The sequence below is a fragment of the Mirounga angustirostris genome, unplaced genomic scaffold (genome assembly GCF_029215605.1).
Source record: "Mirounga angustirostris isolate CCGP_5_RB_7025 unplaced genomic scaffold, mMirAng1.0.hap1 SCAF_8, whole genome shotgun sequence".
Taxonomy (NCBI): domain Eukaryota; kingdom Metazoa; phylum Chordata; class Mammalia; order Carnivora; family Phocidae; genus Mirounga; species Mirounga angustirostris.
In genome coordinates, this window is record NW_026991716.1 from 49,275,994 (window position 1) to 49,296,824 (window position 20,831).

The 20,831-nt window shown below is 36.0% G+C and overlaps 1 protein-coding gene across 14 annotated transcripts in view; it reads left to right on the top strand.

Annotated features, from left to right (window-relative positions):
- MLIP (muscular LMNA interacting protein) overlaps positions 1–20,831 on the top strand; it is a 250,825-nt gene that overhangs the window by 186,355 nt on the left and 43,639 nt on the right. For 11 of the 14 annotated variants that reach the window (XM_045867032.3, XM_045867028.2, XM_054505412.1 and 8 more), the window contains 2 exons: positions 1,563–1,607; positions 13,267–13,395. In XM_045867032.3, coding sequence (XP_045722988.1) covers positions 1,563–1,607; positions 13,267–13,395 — 174 coding nt within the window. Of the gene's footprint in view, positions 1–1,562; positions 1,608–13,266; positions 13,396–14,697; positions 14,977–20,831 lie in introns of those variants that run through there. The other 3 variants (XM_045867029.1, XM_064597715.1, XM_045867034.1) reach the window with 2 other exon arrangements.

Below are 20,831 nucleotides of genomic sequence, written 5' to 3' on the forward strand. Positions count from 1 at the left end.
GCCGATACAAGAAATGGGAGATTTAGTGATAAGGAATTATAGGAAAATCTGAAATGAATGTATAGATATATTAAAAATGTTAAAATAGTTAAAAGGAATTATAGATATTATAAGAAAGATTTGAAAAAGAACCAAGTAGGACTTCTAGAAGTTAAAATAAAGTCCTTAAGACATAAAATTAAATTGTCATGTTGAATGTATTAATATACAATTGAAGAAAAATTAGTTAACTGTAAGTTTATATGTGGAAACCATTCAGAATGCAGCATAAAGGAATAAAAAATATGAAAGGAAATCGATGGAAATTGGGGATGGATTGAGAAGACTAAATATATATTTAACAGAAGCTTCCTAAGAAGAGATGAGACATAGTGTGAGAAAGGCAATATTTGAAGAGGTATTCATGGAAGATTTTCCAGAATTGAAGAAAGATATGCATACTCAGCATGAAGGACCGAACCAAATTTCAAAACGATACATAAAAAGAAATCCACCCTCGGATACAGCGTAGTAAAATTACAGAATGTCATAGAGGAAAGTTTTTTTTTTTTTAAGATTTTATTTATTTCAGATACAGAGAGAGTGCACAAGTGGGGGGAGGAGAATAGGGAGAGGGACAAGGAGAATCTGCGCTGAGTGCAGAGCCTGATGCGGGGCTCAGTCTCACAACCTTGAGATCATGACCTGAGCCGAAATCAGCCGACGTTTAACCTACTGAACCACCCAGGCGCCCCACGGAGGAAAGTATTAAATGCTACCCAAATGGGAAGACAGACAATCCACCAAGTTGGGACATTTAGACTGACAGCTGTGACAGAAGCCAGAGCCAGTGGGACAGTGTCTTCGAAATGCTGAGAGAAAATAACTATGAACCTAGAATTCTATGTCCAGTTGAACTCTCATTCAAGAATGAGAATAAAATAAAAACATTTTCAGACAATATCCAAGACAGAAGCATTTGCTTCAGTAGGAAGGAAGCTAAATCCAGATGGAAGGAGTGAAGTTCAGGAACCAAGGAGGAAGAAATGGTATTAGCCTCCCCTTTAATTGAAAACAGTTTTTAAAACAAAATTGTTTTCTTCCCAAAATCATGAAAATTTTGTTATGCTTTCCTTTGTATATAAAGATACTTTAAGGAAAAATCTGTTATTTGTGTCAATTTGCCATAAACAAATTTAAATATCCAACGATGCTAGTGTGTTTAGGTAAAATGTGCAGTATATACAGAGACTGAAATATTATGTCATCTTGAAGCATATTTGATATCTTGTGATAGTGCTTATGTTAAGATGTTAAGGAAAAGCAACACATAATGCATCATATTCACTATTAAATGAGGTGTATAAAAATACATAGGGAAATATTATAAGGCAATGTACCAAACATGTTCAAATCATTTTTTGGTGGCATAATGATATTTTTCCTTTTACCTTATACTTTTCAAAATCCTACAATGGACATGTATTCTTTAATAATAAAAGAACTTCAAAAAACTTAAAAATATAGATATTTTGTTAAATTAGGAATTTCACTAAATAAGCACCATGTTTCTAATTTTGCAGGCTAACCTATCCTCACCATCCTCTACAGTATCTGACAATCAGCTGGTACGTATCCTCTTATTAAGTCATGGACCTACTTTAGAAAATTCTGATCTCTCTAGAGATTTGTCTAACAAAAATTTACTGATTCTTTACTGAAGCTGCGTAGTGGTGGTTTTGCAGCTTACAAACATATATAAAACTGTACATAGACCCTATTTGCTAGGAACTTGACATCTTAGTAGTTGAACTAGAATAATATGGGTGGGGTCAGGAGCAAGATGCTATTGCAATTTAGAGAAGGACAGTGCTTAATTCCTGATGGGACAGATGCAAAAAGCATTCGAGGGCAGGTCACGTTTGAAAGCGTAGGGCAGGTTCTGGATTTTAAGAAATGACCAATGGGATATTTCAGACAGGAAGGCTAGCATGTGAATGGTCTAGATCAGTAATGAGTAGTAGAAATATAATGTGAACCATAAATACAAGTCCCATAGGTAATTTAAAATTTTCTAGTAGCCACATTAAAAAGTAAAAAAAAAAAACAACAACCAAACAAACAAAAACAACCCAAAAACCAAAACCAAAAAGATAAACATAGGCCACATCAATTTCAAAGATATATTTTACGTAATGATATGTAAATACTCTTTCAAACATATAATCAGTAAAAACTTGAGATAGTTTACATTCTTTTTTTGGGCCCGAGTCTTTGAACTATGCTCTGTCTTTTCCATTTACAGCACATCTTGATTCAGAGTAACCACATTTCATCAGCTCAACAAGGGGCTACTTGCTACTGTGTTAGCAGAGATGTAGACTCTAGAATCTGTTATTTATAGATGAAAATTTGATTACATAGAATTATTTTTCCTTAGAGCGTTTTGTATTTTCTATTCTTAGAGTGGCTGGCAAATTGAAACCATGAGATAAGTTGCCTAGATATTACTAAAGATTTTCTTTATATCTTTTAATATTTATTGTTTATAATTGTAAATTCCTGAACAATAGTCACCTTCAGTATAATTAGAAAAATGTGTAGTAAAGCGGTTTGAGATTTAAGAAGACAAAAATCACCATTTAGTACTGATTTTTTCCCTTTTTAAGCAATTATTTTGGGGTCCATAGGCAACAAGTCATCTTGTCATTATCATGCCAAAATATTTTCATTTGTAATACTGAAACACCATGAAAAGCCTAGTTTGACTCTTGCAATAGCCTGATTTAAGCAAACTGCTTGAGTTTGTTGGTGTTTATACATATGGTGTATATATGAGATGTGTGTGTGTGTGTAATTTTAGTGTTTGTGAGTTTAGAATAGTGACTGGCAGTATAGTATAGTTGAAAGAATGCTAGAATGGGGGCCAGAAGAGCCATCTTTTATTCCTGCTCTGACACTAGCTACTGGGCTGACAGTGGGGAAGTCACAAGTCTGAAAGTTTGATCCTCAGTTTCCTAAATGAGCAATGAGAGCATTCGATTACGTACTTTCCAAGCCCTTCTAGCGCTGTGAGTCTATGATTACTAACAGAGTGATGTGAAGAAGTTGCCATGGAAATAAGCATTGCAATAATAATAAAGTTCAATGGTTTCCCAGTTTAGATATGGGAATATTACTACAGCTATTTTAATATTTAAAATAATGGATATACTTGTTTCTTGAGAGCAATGAGTGACATATATGTGTGTGTGTGTGTGTGTGTCCTTGGCTTGGTATTTTAAGAAACTGTTTTAAAGAGGCAAATATATATAATGATTTCATAAAAAGAGACATGTTAAGGGGCGCCTGGGTGGCTCAGTTGGTTAAGCGACTGCCTTTGGCTCAGGTCATGATCCTGGAGTCCCGGGATCGAGTCCCGCATCGGGCTCCCTGCTCGGTGGGGAGCCTGCTTCTCCCTCTGACCCTAACCCCTCTCATGTGCTCTCTCTCATTCTCTCTCTCTCAAATAAATAAATAAAATCTTAAAAAAAAAAGAGACATGTTAAAACAAATCATTGTAAATGTAATAAATGAACTTTCTTGCCTAATAAAATAATTCTGTGAATTCTGAGTTTGTGTTCTTTAGGGAGAAAAAATGCAAAGCATTGCTTTGACTGACTTTAATGATAATTTCTTTGCATTTGCTTTAGACTTTTTCTCTAAAGAATTCAAGGAATATCTTAACCAAGTTTTAAATTAAGTTTTAATCCCTAAATTCCCTTGAGATATAGATCAGTTTGTGAAGGGATTATTATCAAGCAAGCTTATCACACAAAAAAAGAACATCTGGATTGATATAATTATTCAATTTAATCACTTTGACTTCTGTTTCATGGCATTAACCCTGTATTTCGTTACTGGGGAATGGAATAGAATAGAAATAATTGTAGGCAAGGATGGATTTGCTTCTTTAAGGATTTATGATATTTTTGCTCTTAAGTAATATATGAATGAAATTATAACTTTTCATTTCTATGAATGAATTTCCAGTATTTGTCATCTGAAACTCTCTTCAGGATTAAGTTATGAATAATTTGAGTGAGAATGCCTTTGAGAAAAGAAGCTATGTATGTATATGTATGTGCACATGTTTATAACATAAACACATATAGATGCTATATAACAGGTAATTCTGATATTATATGTTGCTTTTTGTTAAATAGTGTGTATGTTGTGTAGCACATAAAAATTATTGGGAACATATGATAGATTATAGTTAAATTATATAAGTAAATATTCTGTTTTGTGTAAAATAAGCAGTTCGTTAAAATTATTTTAGTCTTGTTTTAGGGGAGAAATATAATAAATTGGTTGAAGTGAAAATACTGATAGATCACTGTAGTAGCACAAGCCTAATATAGAAACCATTTTGCTTTTGGATTTGGCTTTTTTTTTTTTTTTAAGATTTTATTTATTTGCGAGAGAGAGAATGAGAGACAGAGCACGAGAGGGAGGAGGGTCAGAGGGAGAAGCAGACTCCCTGCCGAGCAGGGAGCCCGATGCGGGACTCAATCCCGGGACTCCAGGATCATGACCTGAGCCGAAGGCAGTTGCTTAACCAACTGAGCCACCCAGGCGCCCTTGGATTTGGCTTTTTAAGGATATATAATCTTTTCATACTTTTTTCTTTTCAACTCAGCTAACCTATTTGCTTGTTACCATTGCATTTGTGCCAATTCAACATTTGAAAGAACAAAAGAAATATGACTGTGCCCCTTATTAAGATATTTCCATCATCTACTCTGGAAGCCAAACTATTTAATCGGGCTCAGGATAATAGAATAATCTCGGCGTCCGTGTGAAACTAGTTCGCCAACCTGTGCTTCAGCTTCTCTTCTTCTGTTAGCATCACAGGATGTGAAAACTGGAAAGGAACTTAAGAGATGAGAGTATTGGAAATACTCGTCCATAAAATGGGAGGTTGGAATAATTACTCTGTCAACCTACAGGGGGTATTGCAAGGCCCACGTATCACAGGATGTGAAGTTGCCAATATCGCCTTGTACATATGAAAGGTGTTATTATTGCACACATGATCTCTGAAATATTATCTCTGAGATAATATTCTTTCAGATAAAGAAAAAGCTCACAGTTTAAATAGATTGCCTAACACCACAGCATTAGTGGTCATTTTTGTTCTGTGTGACTTAAAAAAAAAATCATCATGGACTTGAGATAATTAAAAGAGAATAAGAGAGGGTTGATGAAGGAGTTGGGAAATTTGGCCTCTACGGAAGTGTGACCTTCATTGGGCACCTCCTGTGTGGGCCCTGTGCTAGCATTTTCCCATAGCCCACAAAGTTGTAATCACTATGAAAGAGGAGGAGACTGGGTAAGGTGATTTCGGGTGTGGAGATTTCACACCTATGAATAGTACTACTCCTAGCATAACAAGGGGAGCAAAAGGAAAGGAGGGATCTAGGATATAGGTTGCACCTTCAAAAAGTTTTCCTAATTCCTCAGCTGAATCATCCCAATGTTAACAGAGGCTGGTGGGGTCTCTTCTCTGGATGAGAAAATAGGTTCAACAAGATAGGTAAGCACTCGTCTTCCTTGGGATAGGTGGGGTGCCTTGTTTAGAAGACATTTGGCTTTTGCATTTGATATTTAATGCCATTACGAAATGTTCATTATTTTGGGGGTTGGAATACCGAATCTGGAGAGGACAGAACAATAGATGAAAAAAAATAAGCCGCATGGCTATATACAGGTAAAAGCGAAATGCAGCTTACTGGAACACTATAAAGAAGAGTGGGTAAGCTTTCAGATACTTTGTTCCCAGATCTGAATGCCAGCTGATGTGTCCTGCTTTAGTGGGGCATGAGTCATTTTTATGAGGGCCCTTGAGGTCACTGTTGTTCAGAAAATGGAAGCCTGAAAGCTTTTGTGTAGAACTGATGTCTTCTTCAGGCTTAAAGGTGGTTTGTCCTTGACCAGTTTTCCTTGACACAACAGACTTAAGTGCTACGGCACTCATCATATATATGCCTCCTAAGGTTTGAGTCATGCTATTGTCTTTTCTTCAACCATTGAAATATTTCAATCCAGTCAACCTGTGTGGTACACATTCCACCAAATGTTTCTTGAGCAATGGGATGTTGTTTATAATAATTGAAATCCTACATATATTTATTTTTATACAACCATCATAGTAACTATAATTTTTTTTTTTAAAAAGCTTATCAGGTAGGTACTTTCCTGGACAGTATAGATCATTTAGTATCGATACTTTATATTATAAATGCAAAAATAGGAAAAAGGAAAGTTTTTTCCCTTTCACATTCATTTTATGTAGTTTTTCCTTTACAAAGTTCTGTCATGCATATTATAGCAGTCCCATAGCTAATGGGTGGTATAAAAATCTGTCTTTCCCCTCAGTCTTGGCAACTTTGCTCTGCACTGGAGTTTTTTGAAATCTGAGATATTTCTTTGAGGGGAAAAATGCTTACATATTTGCTTCAAGCATATAATATTGTTTGTTGAAAAAGAATGAAAGCTAATAAAGGTTTATTAATTGAAGGAGTGAGTCAGCTAAATCATTTAGAGAATACTGCTCTTGTCAACAATCTTGACTGGTAGATTGTTTTTGAGTTTCTAGGAGCTTGTTGCCCCAGAAATTCTAAAATATATATGTATATACATAAAACACTGGGGACTAAAGACGAAACTGAAGCAAATGGGTAAAAGAAACACAGTGGTACTTTCACAAGCTCTTTGGATCCATCAGATTAGTAGAATTCCTAGCCAAGCTCACAGAGTTTTCTATATCCTGTGTTTTATTACTTTCTTCCTTTTTTATTATACATCTTATTTCTTCAAAAAGATAAAAATAAATCCATGAACACTGAGACCCTGTTCTTTATTTCTTTTCTTCCCTCATCACACCACTGCAGAGCTTATGATTGTCATCAAAGGCAATTAAAAACAGTCCACTAGTTGCAGTTACTAATTTGAGAACAAGGTTGCTCTCAGAAGCCATTATTTTAAGATATTAATAATGGATTCTCTAGGACAGTGCTGGCAGTTAATTTTCAACTTTGGTCTCCAGCCAGAGGCAGTACCAACTTGTTGTCATAGAATTATGATTGTAAGTTCCAAAGGACAGAAGCAGTGTTTATTTTTACGTTCCCCTGAGTAGCAGTGTTCAAGCATAAGTATATACTTGTTGAGTTAGAAACACAAATTAATAGCAGCCTCAGACCAGTGCCCCATGTGGGCCATTGAAACCTGCCACCAGCCTCCAGGGACTCCATATACTCTTGGACTTTTTCTTCTTCAACATTAGCAGTAGGTTTAATTGTGATCTCCATAGTTCCACCCCACTCTCAAATTCTCCAAAAAAAGATGATATCACTGTCTTTTGGTATTAAAAATTTTATTGCTTATCACCATAAGCAAACAAGGGAAACAACAATTTTTTTTTTAATGGAGAAGTTTAAAATCTTCTAAGTCCCTAGAGAACTGATCCCTGGCTTTGAATTCTTCCATCTGTCAGAGATGGGAACTTCAGCCTCTACTCTTACCTCTGAGGGTGGAACTCACCAACCCACTTTCCTTATTCTGGTCCTCTCTTGGTAAAAAAAACATATGGATCTTCTATCCTGAAGAGTTCTCTCTTCCTGGGTTATACTCAAATAAAAAAATTAATCGAGAAAAAATAATGGGAGACCCTAAACTGGCAAGTAATACTCCTTGAGGCCTCCATATTGGATAATAGCCAGCATCCTGGGCTGCTTCTGCCTGTCAATTAATGTATTCATTCTTCAATTATTTATTTAGCACCTTCTAAGTTCCAGGCACAGTTCTAGGTGTTGGAGATACAACAGTGAATGAAGCAATCATCCCTGGCCTCACAAAGCTTACATTTTATTTTTTTATTATTATTATTTATTTATTTATTTAAAAGATTTTATTTATTTATTTGAGAGAGAGAGAACTAGAGAGAGCATGAGAGGGAAGAGGGTCAGAGGGAGAAGCAGACTCTCTGCCGAGCAGGGAGCCCGATGTGGGACTCAATCCCGGGACTCCAGGATCATGACCCGAGCCAAAGGCAGTCGCTTAACCAACTGAGCCACTCAGGCGCCCCCAAAGCTTACATTTTAATGGAGAAAGCAAAACAATAAACACATAAACAAATGTCAGATTGTGATAAGTTCTATGGGAAAAAATGAGGGGGGCAAGGGGATGTCAGCATTCCAGGAAGAAAAGAGTTCTGGGAAAAGTGAAGAACCCAAGTACAAACTCCCAAGGGAGAGAGCGTCATAGTGTCTGTGCTAGGGTGGAGAGAGTGAGGGGGTGAGAGGGACAGTAGCAGCAGATATGATTGGGAAGGGAGAGGCTAGTTGGGCATCAGAAAGATTAGGTCAGATAGCACTTGGGTAGGCATTACTTTACAGGCATGGCAAAGGTTTTGGCTTTCACTCTAAGTGAGAAAGAGAGGCATTCGAGTGCTCTGAGAGGAATCAAGTGACATGACTTGACTCCTAGTGTGATTATTCTGTGGTTTACTCAACTGAATTGCCAGTCCTCTGAGAATAAGGGTTATAGACACTACAGTTCCTGACATAGACTAGGTCCAATTGGCAAAATGGCTCCAGAGAGTGTCTAATAGACGTGTGCTTCAGAGATCCAAAACAATGGTTGTTTTGTCTTTGAAGTACTTCAAGGATGTCTTTCATCCAGTGTAGATCAGTTCTTAGTAAGTTCATCACGATGAATTGAAATTTGCCATTTAGAGAAACTTTTTGTTATTCTTTCTGTGCTTTTTTGTGTTAACTGTGGGAGTCATTGCCTCTTTTTATTTCTCCATTTAGGCTGGTAAGAAAATTATGGAGTTGCTTTTCCTGGCATCATAAGAATAACATTTGTGTGTATTAGTCATGAGTCTAGCTCGATTTATGGATTCTACAGCAGATAAAAATGAAAGAAGAGCCAGTTTGGGCTAGTTTAGTTGCTGCAATGACAGTCTTATAGGAGTTCACTTTAACAGACTCTTCTAACTTGATTCATCTAATTTCCTGTGTTTTTGTTTGAACACAAACTTTTTCTAATTAGCCAATTAGATTTGCCAGAATTAGAGAACAAAGGTCTACTTGAGTTTGAAGATATCAGGGGGCTATCTGCAAGGATGCAATGTAGATTAGAAACCAATAAAAGATTGTTTCTTCTAAAGCCTCCATGTTAGTCTGGAGGTAGAAGCTCAAGGTTGAACAAATGTCTCTAAAATGGCAGACCAAGGAAGATCTATCTTTAGGTGGGCGGCACAACGTTTAAATGGAATGAGTTCTAGTTGAGTGCACATGAATCACCTAAGGATTTTGTTAGAACTTGGATTCTGATTCGGTAGGTCTGGGTAGGGCCTGAGATCTGGCACTTCTAACAGGTTCTCAGGTGACACTGACGGTGCTGGTTTACGTAGCCCATTCTGAGTGGCAAGGTGCTAAGAGCCATCTTCTTATTTGGATAGATCCATTAGCTGACACTGTGTTGCAGTTTAGTCTTCAACAAATGTAGATTACATAACCATTTGACATCAGTAACGGGTATGAGGAAGAGCAGAGAGGAAGTTAACTAATATTCCAGGAGAGTCTTGTGTGTACCAGCAACAGCACCAGTTGCTTTACTTAGGCTCTTTTATCGATATTCTAAAAGGCACCTTGGGACCCTTGTTTGGGTGATGGATTTGAATATGCAGAAACAAGTCTTATGTAAAAACTCTATATGGTATGATACCTGAGAGAACAGGAATGTAAATAATAAAATGTGCCATTACTCATTATTAAAAGACCTGATCACGGACAATTATAATCCTTTAGCAGAATGTCCAGACAGGTTGAAGAGCTTTTTCAAGGTAATACAGTCTATTAACACTATTGCAAAAATTAAAATCTGTATCCTTGATGCTTTCCTCCCAGCAACATCATGCTGTTTTTTTGCAAGTGTATTTTTAACCAAGTCCAAAGAGAGACATCAGTACAAATTTTGATGTTTCGGCCATGCAAACCACAGAGTCCTTTACAAGGTAGAATGCGGTGTAGGGTGCATATGTGTATGTGTGTAGGTGAATGGAAGATGTATGGATGTGTATATTGAATAGGAAAACATCACGTCCTACAGTGTTTTAGGACTGCTCTTTTGTCAGGAACATTTATGCCATGCTTAATGAAAGAAAAACTGGATTTTGTAAGACTAGTAAAAAAAAAGGTAAAATGATACCAAATGAAGTAACAATGGCCAACATCAAGGATGTGGCAATGCACAGTAGAAATATAACAGAAGCAATGAATTTAAAAAGAATCAAAAATATAAAAATACTAGGGCTTTGTTATTGATTGGACAGAGGAAATTATAGAGGTAGGTATTTAAAATGATTTAAAATTTCTGTCTATGCTGTTTGTCTCTGCGGTAGGCATAGGAGTAGTTAAAATCATGGGCTTGATGATTAAATCAGAACTGGATTTAAATGTTGACTTCTTCATATATTATATATTAACTGCATGACTTTGGCGTGCAACTTCTTCTCTCTAAGCCTCTCATAGGGTTTTTTATAGGGAATTGAGGAGATAATCTATCTAAAGTATAGAATATAGAGCCTGATCGTATAGATAAGATATAGAATCTGGATCTACAGGAGAATGATGGTGTCATTATCTGCAGTGAGTCTCCAAGGATTTTGAAGTTGATTTCAAAGCATGTGAAATGGTATGAGCAAGGTGCAGAGGCTGCCACGAACATGATTTGTCCATGTACCATGGTTTATGGAGAGTGCATGAGGTTCAGAATTGGACCACCAGTGTTTGATTTCCAATTTGACCATACTGACTAAATACTGAGAGATAGTTAGGTGTGGAGGTTATGGTTAAAGTTCATAGAATGGGAAATATGAACATTGTCAAAGGCAAACTATGCCTAGTCTTCTTTTGCTTAGAGTTGGCTTCCATGTCTATAAAATACTCTTGAGTGACAACAAGTGAAGGTGCAGGAGAAAAAATAGGGCTGGAGGAAGAGGTGATAAATAGGGTGTGAGAATCAGGGCAACTATACCAAGGCCAACTAGGCAAACTAGAATGAGGAAGACTCAGAGACCTCAGGTAGACCAAGCCTACGGACAAAATCCAAGAAAAGAGCATGTGGGACATCTGATAGAGTAGAGGAAATAGGGAAAGAATTACTGTCAAATTATCAGACAACCATCAAATTCAGGAAATTCATAGGAACTAAGGAGCATAAAGGCCGGAACAAAGGCAAACATGAAACATCAGTAACCAATTCTGATACTGAATATCCAGAAGAGTGTCTTTGCTGGGTCTCTCCCAAGAGAGAAGATCTGAGTGAAAGTCTCCAGGCAAGGATAACCCAAATCATCAGCCTGCTAGCAATACAAGGGTCAGGTAATCATGTTGCTCTGGCAGAGGGATTCTTTTAGCATATCAAGTGCTCTGGGTCAGATTTCTCCTCTCTGCTTTCATCTTTTTGCATACTACCACCAAACTTAGCTCCTAAAGCTCCATGTTGGTTTTAGAACCTGGTAGGCCCTGAGTACTAGAGTTGTTGTATTGATTTCCTACCACACAAAGGAGCAGGAGAGAAGAAGGTGGTACAGGAGTTGGAGAAGGAAAGGGAAATGAAACAGAAAGTCAAATGGAAAAGAGAGACAGGAAATCTGGACAACTTAGGATCATGGCCCAAATGTCAGGCATCTCCCTTATTATAGGTGGTTGTAGAAATCAGTAGCTGCCTACGCTTTGTTCTTGTGTTGAGTTTACTGGAGGGATACTGCTGTCATATGTATACTCAACTGTGCAACTTCATGCATAATTGGATGTTACTTGTTCATTTTTCCCTCTTGAGAGAAATCAGTGTTTCTTAAGTGAGAGATATTTCTTAGCCTGGGGACGATAGAGACTTTTCTCACTCTGTACTTTCCCAGTTGGCATAAATATGAAAGACAACTGGGAAAATATCGATTGAAAAAAGTATTGCAGAGTGACATTTATTCAAGCCTCAAAATATATCAGGTGGTTTATAGAGCAGAGAGATAGATGTAGTCCCTTAAGGCTTGAGTTGTGAGTATCAGCATTTACTGAGGAGAGCTAATTTACTATTTTCTGAAAGGAAATGGGGTGGAGAAGAATGATTACGGCAAAATGCTTAACCAGGAAAAGTGTCACTTTTATTGAATTCTTGTTTGGGATGTTTTTGTAAACTTATCAATCATTTTGTGACGTTTTACAGTGTAATGAGTTTTTGGTGTTTGTGAAACATCACTCTGAAATTGCCCCAAAGTAGATTTCTCTCTCTCTTTCTCATCAAGCTGACATTGGGTATAAGTTTATGAGTCTTGAATGACTAGTCTATTAGCTAAAACTCTTTTGGTTGCAAGTTACAGAAGTTGTAAGTTTTAAAAAGCAGGAAATCTTGTGTAAAAGAAAAGGAAAATCTCAGGGAGCCTCAGGACAAGAAATTCAGCGGGGCCCCAAGGAATGTTTTAGAATTCCATTCTGGAAAGCCCCCGAGTGTCTCTCCTCCCTAGGCTCCCCATGCACTTTGCTCTCTTTCTTGATCTCATCTGATCTACTTTTTATGGCAGATTGAGGCTTTCCCATAGCTTGCAAATTGACATATTATAATTTCAATCTTCCCAAGTAATTGCAGAGCGGTCTGAATTACTATTCCACATTCTTGGAAGAGAAAGTCTGGTTCTACCTCCCTACCCTCTTAGGTCAGAAGGCCATCCCTGGTTTCATCAGACATAGTTTGAACATGGCTTCAGGAGCCTAGCTCTGTGGATGTTGGGGCATGGGGGTTGGTTTCCAGAAAAATAAATTCTTAAAGGCTTGGTGGATTGTGCCAAATTCATCTCTGCTACCATGCCTGGAATGAGAATGCTGCCTGTCATTAACGATGTTCTCTGTAAATATTTGTCAAATGGAATATTTATTGACTGAAAGCACCAGTGAGGATATAGGAACACATTTGGCTAGATAAATGAGGAAGGTTTTTGCATTTTGAACATCTTGATAGTAGATCTTTATGAGTTAATTGCTGTAAGTTAACTTTAAAGTTATATTAGTGAAAATCATTTGATTTCTAGGCTGCTTTTATGTATTGGTAAAATAATTTTAAAATTTAAAAAATTATAAATTTTTGTGAGAACATTTGAATGACTTAATAGTACACATATTCACTCATTTTAATGGTGTTTATTTCTTTTTTTTTTTTTAATTTTATTTAATGTTCATGAAGACTAAGCCTGGAGTAATTCGCCCAGTACCTGCAAAATCCAAAATATTACTGAAAAAAGAGGAGGAAGTCTATGAGCCCAACCCTTTCAGTAAATACCTGGAAGATAATAGTGACTTCTTTTCTGAGCAGGTGAGCATAAATAAGAGAAAATTTTGATACTTTGATAAATAACTATATAAAATATGGAGATGCCTCTATGAATATAGTATGTATAAGAAAGTGTTTATTTGATTGGAGTGTCCTTAGTAATAAGAAAAGGTCCATTTTTTGCATAATAAAAAGAAATTCATATATTCCCAGGATGATATTTTGTTTGAAGTATTTCAAATTAAAAAAAATTTTTTTTCTACCTTATGCTGGTAATGTTTTGGGAACCAAGACACTACTCTCCATAAAGAAAGATATCATGCAGTCATTGGTTGCATGGGTCATACAGGTGTTGCATTATTATTTCTAAATTTCTGCTTTACTTTGAAGAGATAAAATATTTTAGATTTGATATATTAGCACATTTAGCAAAATATCTATTGTATGGCTGCATAGTAACATAGTAGGGATGATACGAACCCGTAGACTGAGCAGTAATAGGGGATAGGGGCTTAAGATATTTAAGGCTTGGTTGGTCATTTGTTTTATATGTAAAAAGAGTGTACTATCTTCCCCTTATATATCCTATATGTTGGAGGGGGTATAATGGGAAGTTGTTGATGGTGCTTTATAAGCTATTTGGGAAACATGAAAATACACATTTATGCAATATAAAAGTCCATAAATTATTTCAGAGAGAAACTTTGCATCTTTATTTGTCCTATTAAGATGCAGCAAATAGGCATGGGTTGTATATTTTATATCTCAAATACTATTACATGGATAAACAATGTAAGCAATCCAGAAACCTTTCTGAATGTAACCAAGGCAGGTAAAATCACCACCCTTGGTGATCTATAATAAAATACACTTATGAAGGAATATAAGGTGATATACTCCTTGTAAATTTTACTTTGAAAACAACTAAGAATATTCTTGAAACAATAAATTACATTTACATTTGTGAATCATAAGGAATATCTTATCTGCCACGTATTAGCTCTATAACGTCTCTTTATTTTCATCATGTATAAAATGAGGTGTTCAGGTCAGGTACTTTTTAAGGATCCTTCCAATTCAAAAATCTGTGTTTCTTAAAATCTAAGATTAACCCTGATTAGGTCAGAAGTCGCTGTGTAGCCTTGAAGATGTTCATCATAAATACTTTCTCATGATTTGTTATAGTTTTTATCTATAAAATGGAGATGATATGATTTTGATAAGTTAAAAATTTTTAGATGGCACTATCATTGAATATAATAATTAGAGGCAATTATTTTCATTTTATAGGATAAAATACACTCCTCAATTTAAATTAAATAGAGAAATCTTATTGATTTATAGGACTGTCTTCACTAATTCCACATGCAACAGAAATGAAAATTCCTCTTCAGAAAGCATATTTTCATCATCAACAAAAAGCACTTATTAAATATCTATTGCTTGTATGACACAAATACTTTAGAGGCTTACTATGACATTTTAGACTGTATGGGATCATTATAAAATAATTATAAAAATAATGTAGTCAAATGACAAAAATGCCAACAGCTAAAATAAACTTCACATACTATGTAACTTACATTCTTCAAAATACAATCTAATACTGTAAAATAATGACTTTGTTCTTTTATATTAATATAATTTCAAATGTATGTATTTTACCTTAAATAAAATTCATTTTAGAATCTGAAGGTAGATCTATCACAATTAACTGTCCTCGGAAATGATAAATTCCATTTTCAAATTTAGGAAATTCTTGTCATTAAAAGGAGTTGCCATTTCTTTTCCCTGTTTTTCCTGACTAACAGCAAGTTTAAAGCTCTATTTATGTTCAACATAAACCTATGAATTTGCAGATAATTTGTGGAAAATTTGAACTCTTGCAAATATGGAGGTGCCATGGACACAATTGTACTTATATTGTTTTTTCAATCAATTTATTCTTGTCTATATCTCACGTTTTATGTGGAACATGGGAAGTAAAAGGAGTCTGCAGACTGTCAGAATTGAAAGAAGTAGAGCATACTACTTAAAAGTGAATTCCAAACGTTCCCTGGTCTTCCTCATTAACCTTGCATGAAAGGGAAAATATAATAGAAACTTGGGGTCACTGCACAAGGGACAAGTACATGTACTATCAACTAGTCTCTTTATGTTGAGTTCTAACTACCATCTCAGTGTGTCCAGAATCTGCCAGGGAGAAAGATATCAAAGACACCTCGCCAGGGTAGTTGCTTATATCTATTTGAAATATAAATTGAGTAATAACAGTTTATAATCTCAGTGTTGCTACTTCATTAGAACTTGAATAGCAGAGAGCGTACTCAAGTTCACTAGTCACCATTGTAGTCTCCTTTGCTGCTGCCACAGAATAAATTGAATGGTTCCAAACTCAGGTGATCTCACCCACCCATGTAATGGAAAATTCTTTAGCCAGACATTTGGGCCAAATTGAAGTAGCTCACATTCACTAATCTGCCTTGTACTGGGGACAGTTCCACATGACAGGAGATGTTGGATGGGATTGTTAAGTCAATAAATTTCCCCTAACAGCTTCACTGCCATAAAATATGATTTCAAAACTCTCTGTTACAAAATGTCAGACACTAAAGATGTTGAGAACAGACGGAAATGTATTTACTGTAGCTTAAGATACAAGCCGGCGGCCTTGTGAACTGATAATGAACTGAGAATTTGCCTGGAGACAGTCTCTGAGTACTAAAGCAAAGTTTGAAACTAAATGCATAATCAGGTAATTGAGACTTATTAATCAACAGCTTTTACATCAAGATGGCATAGGCCAGGAAGCATCCATCTATATTAGATGGATTTTGTAACAAAGACTCTTCAGAATGAAGCTTATGCTTTTTTGAAATTACCTTTACATCCATTATTGTATCAATTTGTGGTCCTGTTGACTTATTGCAAAATATCCTCACACTCCATATTTGGGTTTAAAAGTATGGTGATATACTTTGAAGCATCCCCTATTGATGATCAAGGTCACAGTTGGAAAGTAATTAACAGAATTGATTGGACAAGTGGGCATCCAGAGGACATTGAGGCTTAGAAAATCAATTCACTGATGAGAATGAAGATACTTAAAGAGCCCACTAATTTTTAGTTTGTCTGACTACTTGTGAGTTGGCAAAATACATTGATTGTTTTCTGGTCAGTTAGTATATCTAATTAGATAAAGGTGATTTCTTCACTTAAGATCCTTGATTTAATCAAAATGCAATTGCTAACCTCAGTTATATAAAATATTACATAAAACATTCTCTCTCTTTATAAATTAGTAATTGAACCCATAATATTAAATATGTCATTTTCTTCTGAAAGCCTTAGGGAAATGTATAAAAAGAAAGGATTTGGACAGAATTTAAGAGGAAATATTGTTATTTCATCTGATTTTCCTGGAAATTTTTTTTTTTTATTTAGTGCGAAATAACACTTCCTAGCACGTATGCCTCTTGAATTTTATTTTCCTTCTAAATTTGCTTCAATAAGCAAAGGAACATGTTTTGTGTGAAAATGACCATTTAGTGAATTTCCTCCACACCACCGAGAACATAAAAGGATAACTATAGGGAATTTTCTTTTTTTTTTGTAGTATTTTCAGTTTTTCTTTTCTTCTGATTTTTCTGAGATATCTGACTTCCCTACCAAACTTTCTGTTTGACATTCAACTCTGATGATTACATGGGTGACTTTCAGATTTCTATCTAATTATTCATCAAGTTAGATTTCTACTGCGGCGCTCATCTTCACTTCCTTGTGTCATGTACATGTTCCTATTCTAGAGCAAGTACTCACCTTTGTCAAAGGTGGAGCTGACAATACTGCCTTTTATTCTGAATGACTTCTGGCTTTGCCATAAATCGTTACTTTTTCAACAATTGTTTCTCAATCAAGTCAGTTCATTCTCTTTTGTCATAAAATTATCTTTTATCATTGCTAACCTTTTATTAAGAAATATTTTTCAGCTTAAAATGTTTAACCTTTTTAGGTCTAGAAGTGATTAAGTGGTTTTCCTGAATTGTTTTAAGGGGAGAGAACTGAAATGCCTTGTGTTACATTTCTTATGTTTTGCCAGGTTATTTTTGTTTATTTGAGTAATGAAATCTTTGAGTTTTTTTCTTTTTTCCTTTTGTCTTCCTCCCTCCTTTCCCCTTTCCTTTCTTATTTCCTTCCTTCCCTCCCACCTTTCTTTCCTCCCTCTAAATGTAATAGACAATTTATCATAAACAGGTACTATACTACATGTAATAGTTTATCATCAACATAATAAACTGTTTTTTTTCTTTTTTCTTTTTTTGACATTGTCCTGTAGAGACAATATTTGCTTTTTCTCTAGAATATAATAAAATAGGATCACCTTTCAAACTTAAGAGTTCATCTCTCTCTCTTTTTATTTTTTATTTTTTGGCTTAAGCTTTCCCTTGACCTTGTGTAATTATTGAGGTTGGAAGATTGGAACTGGAACTACGGTACAGGGTTTTAATTTTCTGTGGCAGTTGTCTTCAAGCTATGGGAAACTTAGTTTCTTGTCCCTCTTTCCTTGTCTTACATAGGGTTAAAGTATTTAAGATTCTTGATTGCTTTAAAACAAGCAAACAAACATTCAAAGAAGACCCATTGCCACTTGGATCATAATAGGTAAAATTATTCTAATAATTCTAATAATTAGTTAAGCAACTGAATTCTAATAATTAGTCAAGCTCTGAAGCATTAGTTGCTTTAACAAATATTGGTAGATATGAGGTATCTTACCATACCCTAATCTATGGGGAAACAATGACAATCTGAACGTTTTATGCAAATGTGTTCTTCAATGTTTTGTTAGCTCATGATGTCCCTATCTATCTCTATTTAAGAGGAATGGCACTGCCATATTTAGAAGCTCTCATGTAAATTATGCTCCAGTTTTAAGATAAGGTCTTGTTAAAATTAAATATTGTATATTAGTTTCTTCTGAGAAGTATTAAACAACAGACTGTCAAAAGAGAGAAGGTAGCTGTGTAAAAATATTTTAAGTAATACTCAGAGTAACTGTTATTTAGCAATTAGAAAGTTTTATGTGTTGGCAAGGAAAAATATACATTCTTATGTTTTACTTCACAGAAGTCTCTATCCCAAACTTGTCCTTGAACTCTGAGTCAAGGTCAGCCTGTACATAGAACTGTAGATGGTACCAATCACTTGCCTCTGGCATGGTTTGTCTTATGGTGTGTAAGACAGTTTTGGTAAAACTAGCGCTCCTCTCCCAGGACACCGACTACAATACTACCCTTCCTCCCTCCTTACACAGTTTCAATTCTACAACTACCTTAAAATGACTTATGGTTATTAATAATGTTTAAAAAACCAAGAACTATGGGCCCCAAATGGTTTCATTTAGAGTTCTCAAACCTGTGCTTAATACATAATTGATTTGCAGTTTCTACCTCTCCTGGAAAGGCAGTCTTTCCTTGTCAGTCAAGAGTTTTTCTATCTGTGCCAATGAATGCCTCCTGGGTCTTCTCCACCCACCAAAGAAAGAGGAGGTAATAATCTGCATGATAAGACACCTGGCTTTCCCCCCTGGAAAGCCACCTCCCTTGGAATAATCCCTTTCTTTTGCTAATTATATTCTTGCCCCACCCTTCTACAAAACCCTCCATTTTGTCTTAACTCCTCAGAATGCTCTTCTACGTGCTGATGGGGTGCTACTCCGTTCATGAATCATTTAACAAAGCCGACTAAATCTTTAAAATTTACTTGATTGAATTTTGTTATTTAACAATAAAGATCCTTAGGAAATGCAATCAGAGTGAGAGGCTTGTGATTTTTCTCTTCTCTACCGGATAATTTTCTTTGACCCATGAGAAGGGGAATCAAGGTAGAATGCATAGAGGAAGACACAGTGAAAGTTGGATGTACTATTTGAATATAAATGCTGATTGATGGTTTGAAACACATTATACTCTAAGCATTGGGGAGATTGTTACTTGTTTTTTTTTTTTTTTTAAAGACTTTATTTATTTATTTGACAGAGAGAGACAGTGAGAGAGGGAACACAAGCAGGGGGAGTGGGAGAGGGAGAAGCTGGCCTCCCGCTGAGCAGGGAGCCTGATGCGGGACTGGATGCAGGGGGCTTGATGTGGGGCTCGATGCCGGGTTCCTTCCAAGGACTCTGGGATCATGACCTGAGCTGAAGGCAGACGCTTAAGGACTGAGCCACCCAGGTGCCCCAATTGTTACTTAAAGTGTGGGTGAGATTAGACAGACTTTGTTGGCAAATGTAAAGGTCACAGCAAGATAAATAAAGCTGAAGATGAGTTATGTGGAGAGAGTTGGAAACCTCTTTTCTGTGATCTAAGATAAAAAAAAAAGGTAATTTAGGCAAAGAAAACAACAAATCCAAATGATAGGAGCAACCAAAAGAATGCATAGGAGAGAATGAAGCAGAGAGATAAAGCTGGTAAATAAACTGGTTTTGAATTGCATTAAAGAGCCAAAGACAGCCTGAGAAGTCCAGCACATGGAAAACTCAACTCAAGCTGGTGAAGCAGGTCATTACAGTAAATATATGCGAAAAATAAAATGTATGGAATACATTACACAAGTGTACAAATGTAGTTCTCTTTATTTCGAAGGCTGCATGGAATGGAAGCTCTGTAAATCTGTAAATTCAAAATTGGTGATTCCTTAGGAGAGCTGGCAGGTTTTTAGACTTTTTCAAACTAATGTTCTAATCTCCAAATACAGACATCCTAAGAGAAATTTAATCTCTTGCAGCCAGACCCTCCAAATATCAATTTGTCTTATGGACCTTTAGGTGTTTAACATTTTTTTTTTTTTTTTTTTTTTACCTTTGCTTTTCCTTCCTATTTTCCTTGAAAATAGAAAATTGCATTTGGCATGGAAATACACAACTCACCAGGGACTGGATTGTCACTTACCTTTATCTGGTAGAGTTGAGAGGCTTAACATATTTTACCTGTTCAAATAAAGCAAGCCTGTATGATATTTATTCCATTGGGTAAGTTCAGAAAAATAGAGGTGTTTTTTTTCAATCTTTGGCTAATCCATTTCCAGGAAATGTTAGGCTCTCCTGAATTGCATTTGGTGGAAGCACTGGCCTTTTGCAGGATATTGTAAGGTCAGGCTAGCTCACCTCCCAATTTTAGAACCCTTATCCAGGCAGGATCTGATAAGCTCATTCATTCTGAGGTATAATTGAACCAAAGGAAAACTAGAGTGGCTTGGTTTTGCGGAAAGAGCCCTCAAGTCTGGATCATAGTCACGAAAGTGTGATTAACCAGCTCTATGCTGTGCGTTTGTGAATTGTGAACGTCATCCGTGAAGTGAGAGAATTGGGCTAGTCCAGCGGTTCTCAACTGGGGTGATGTTGGCACGAACATTACTGGTTGTCGTAACTGGGGATGCCACTGGCTTCTAGTGCGGAGAGGCCAGGAATGCTACTCAACATC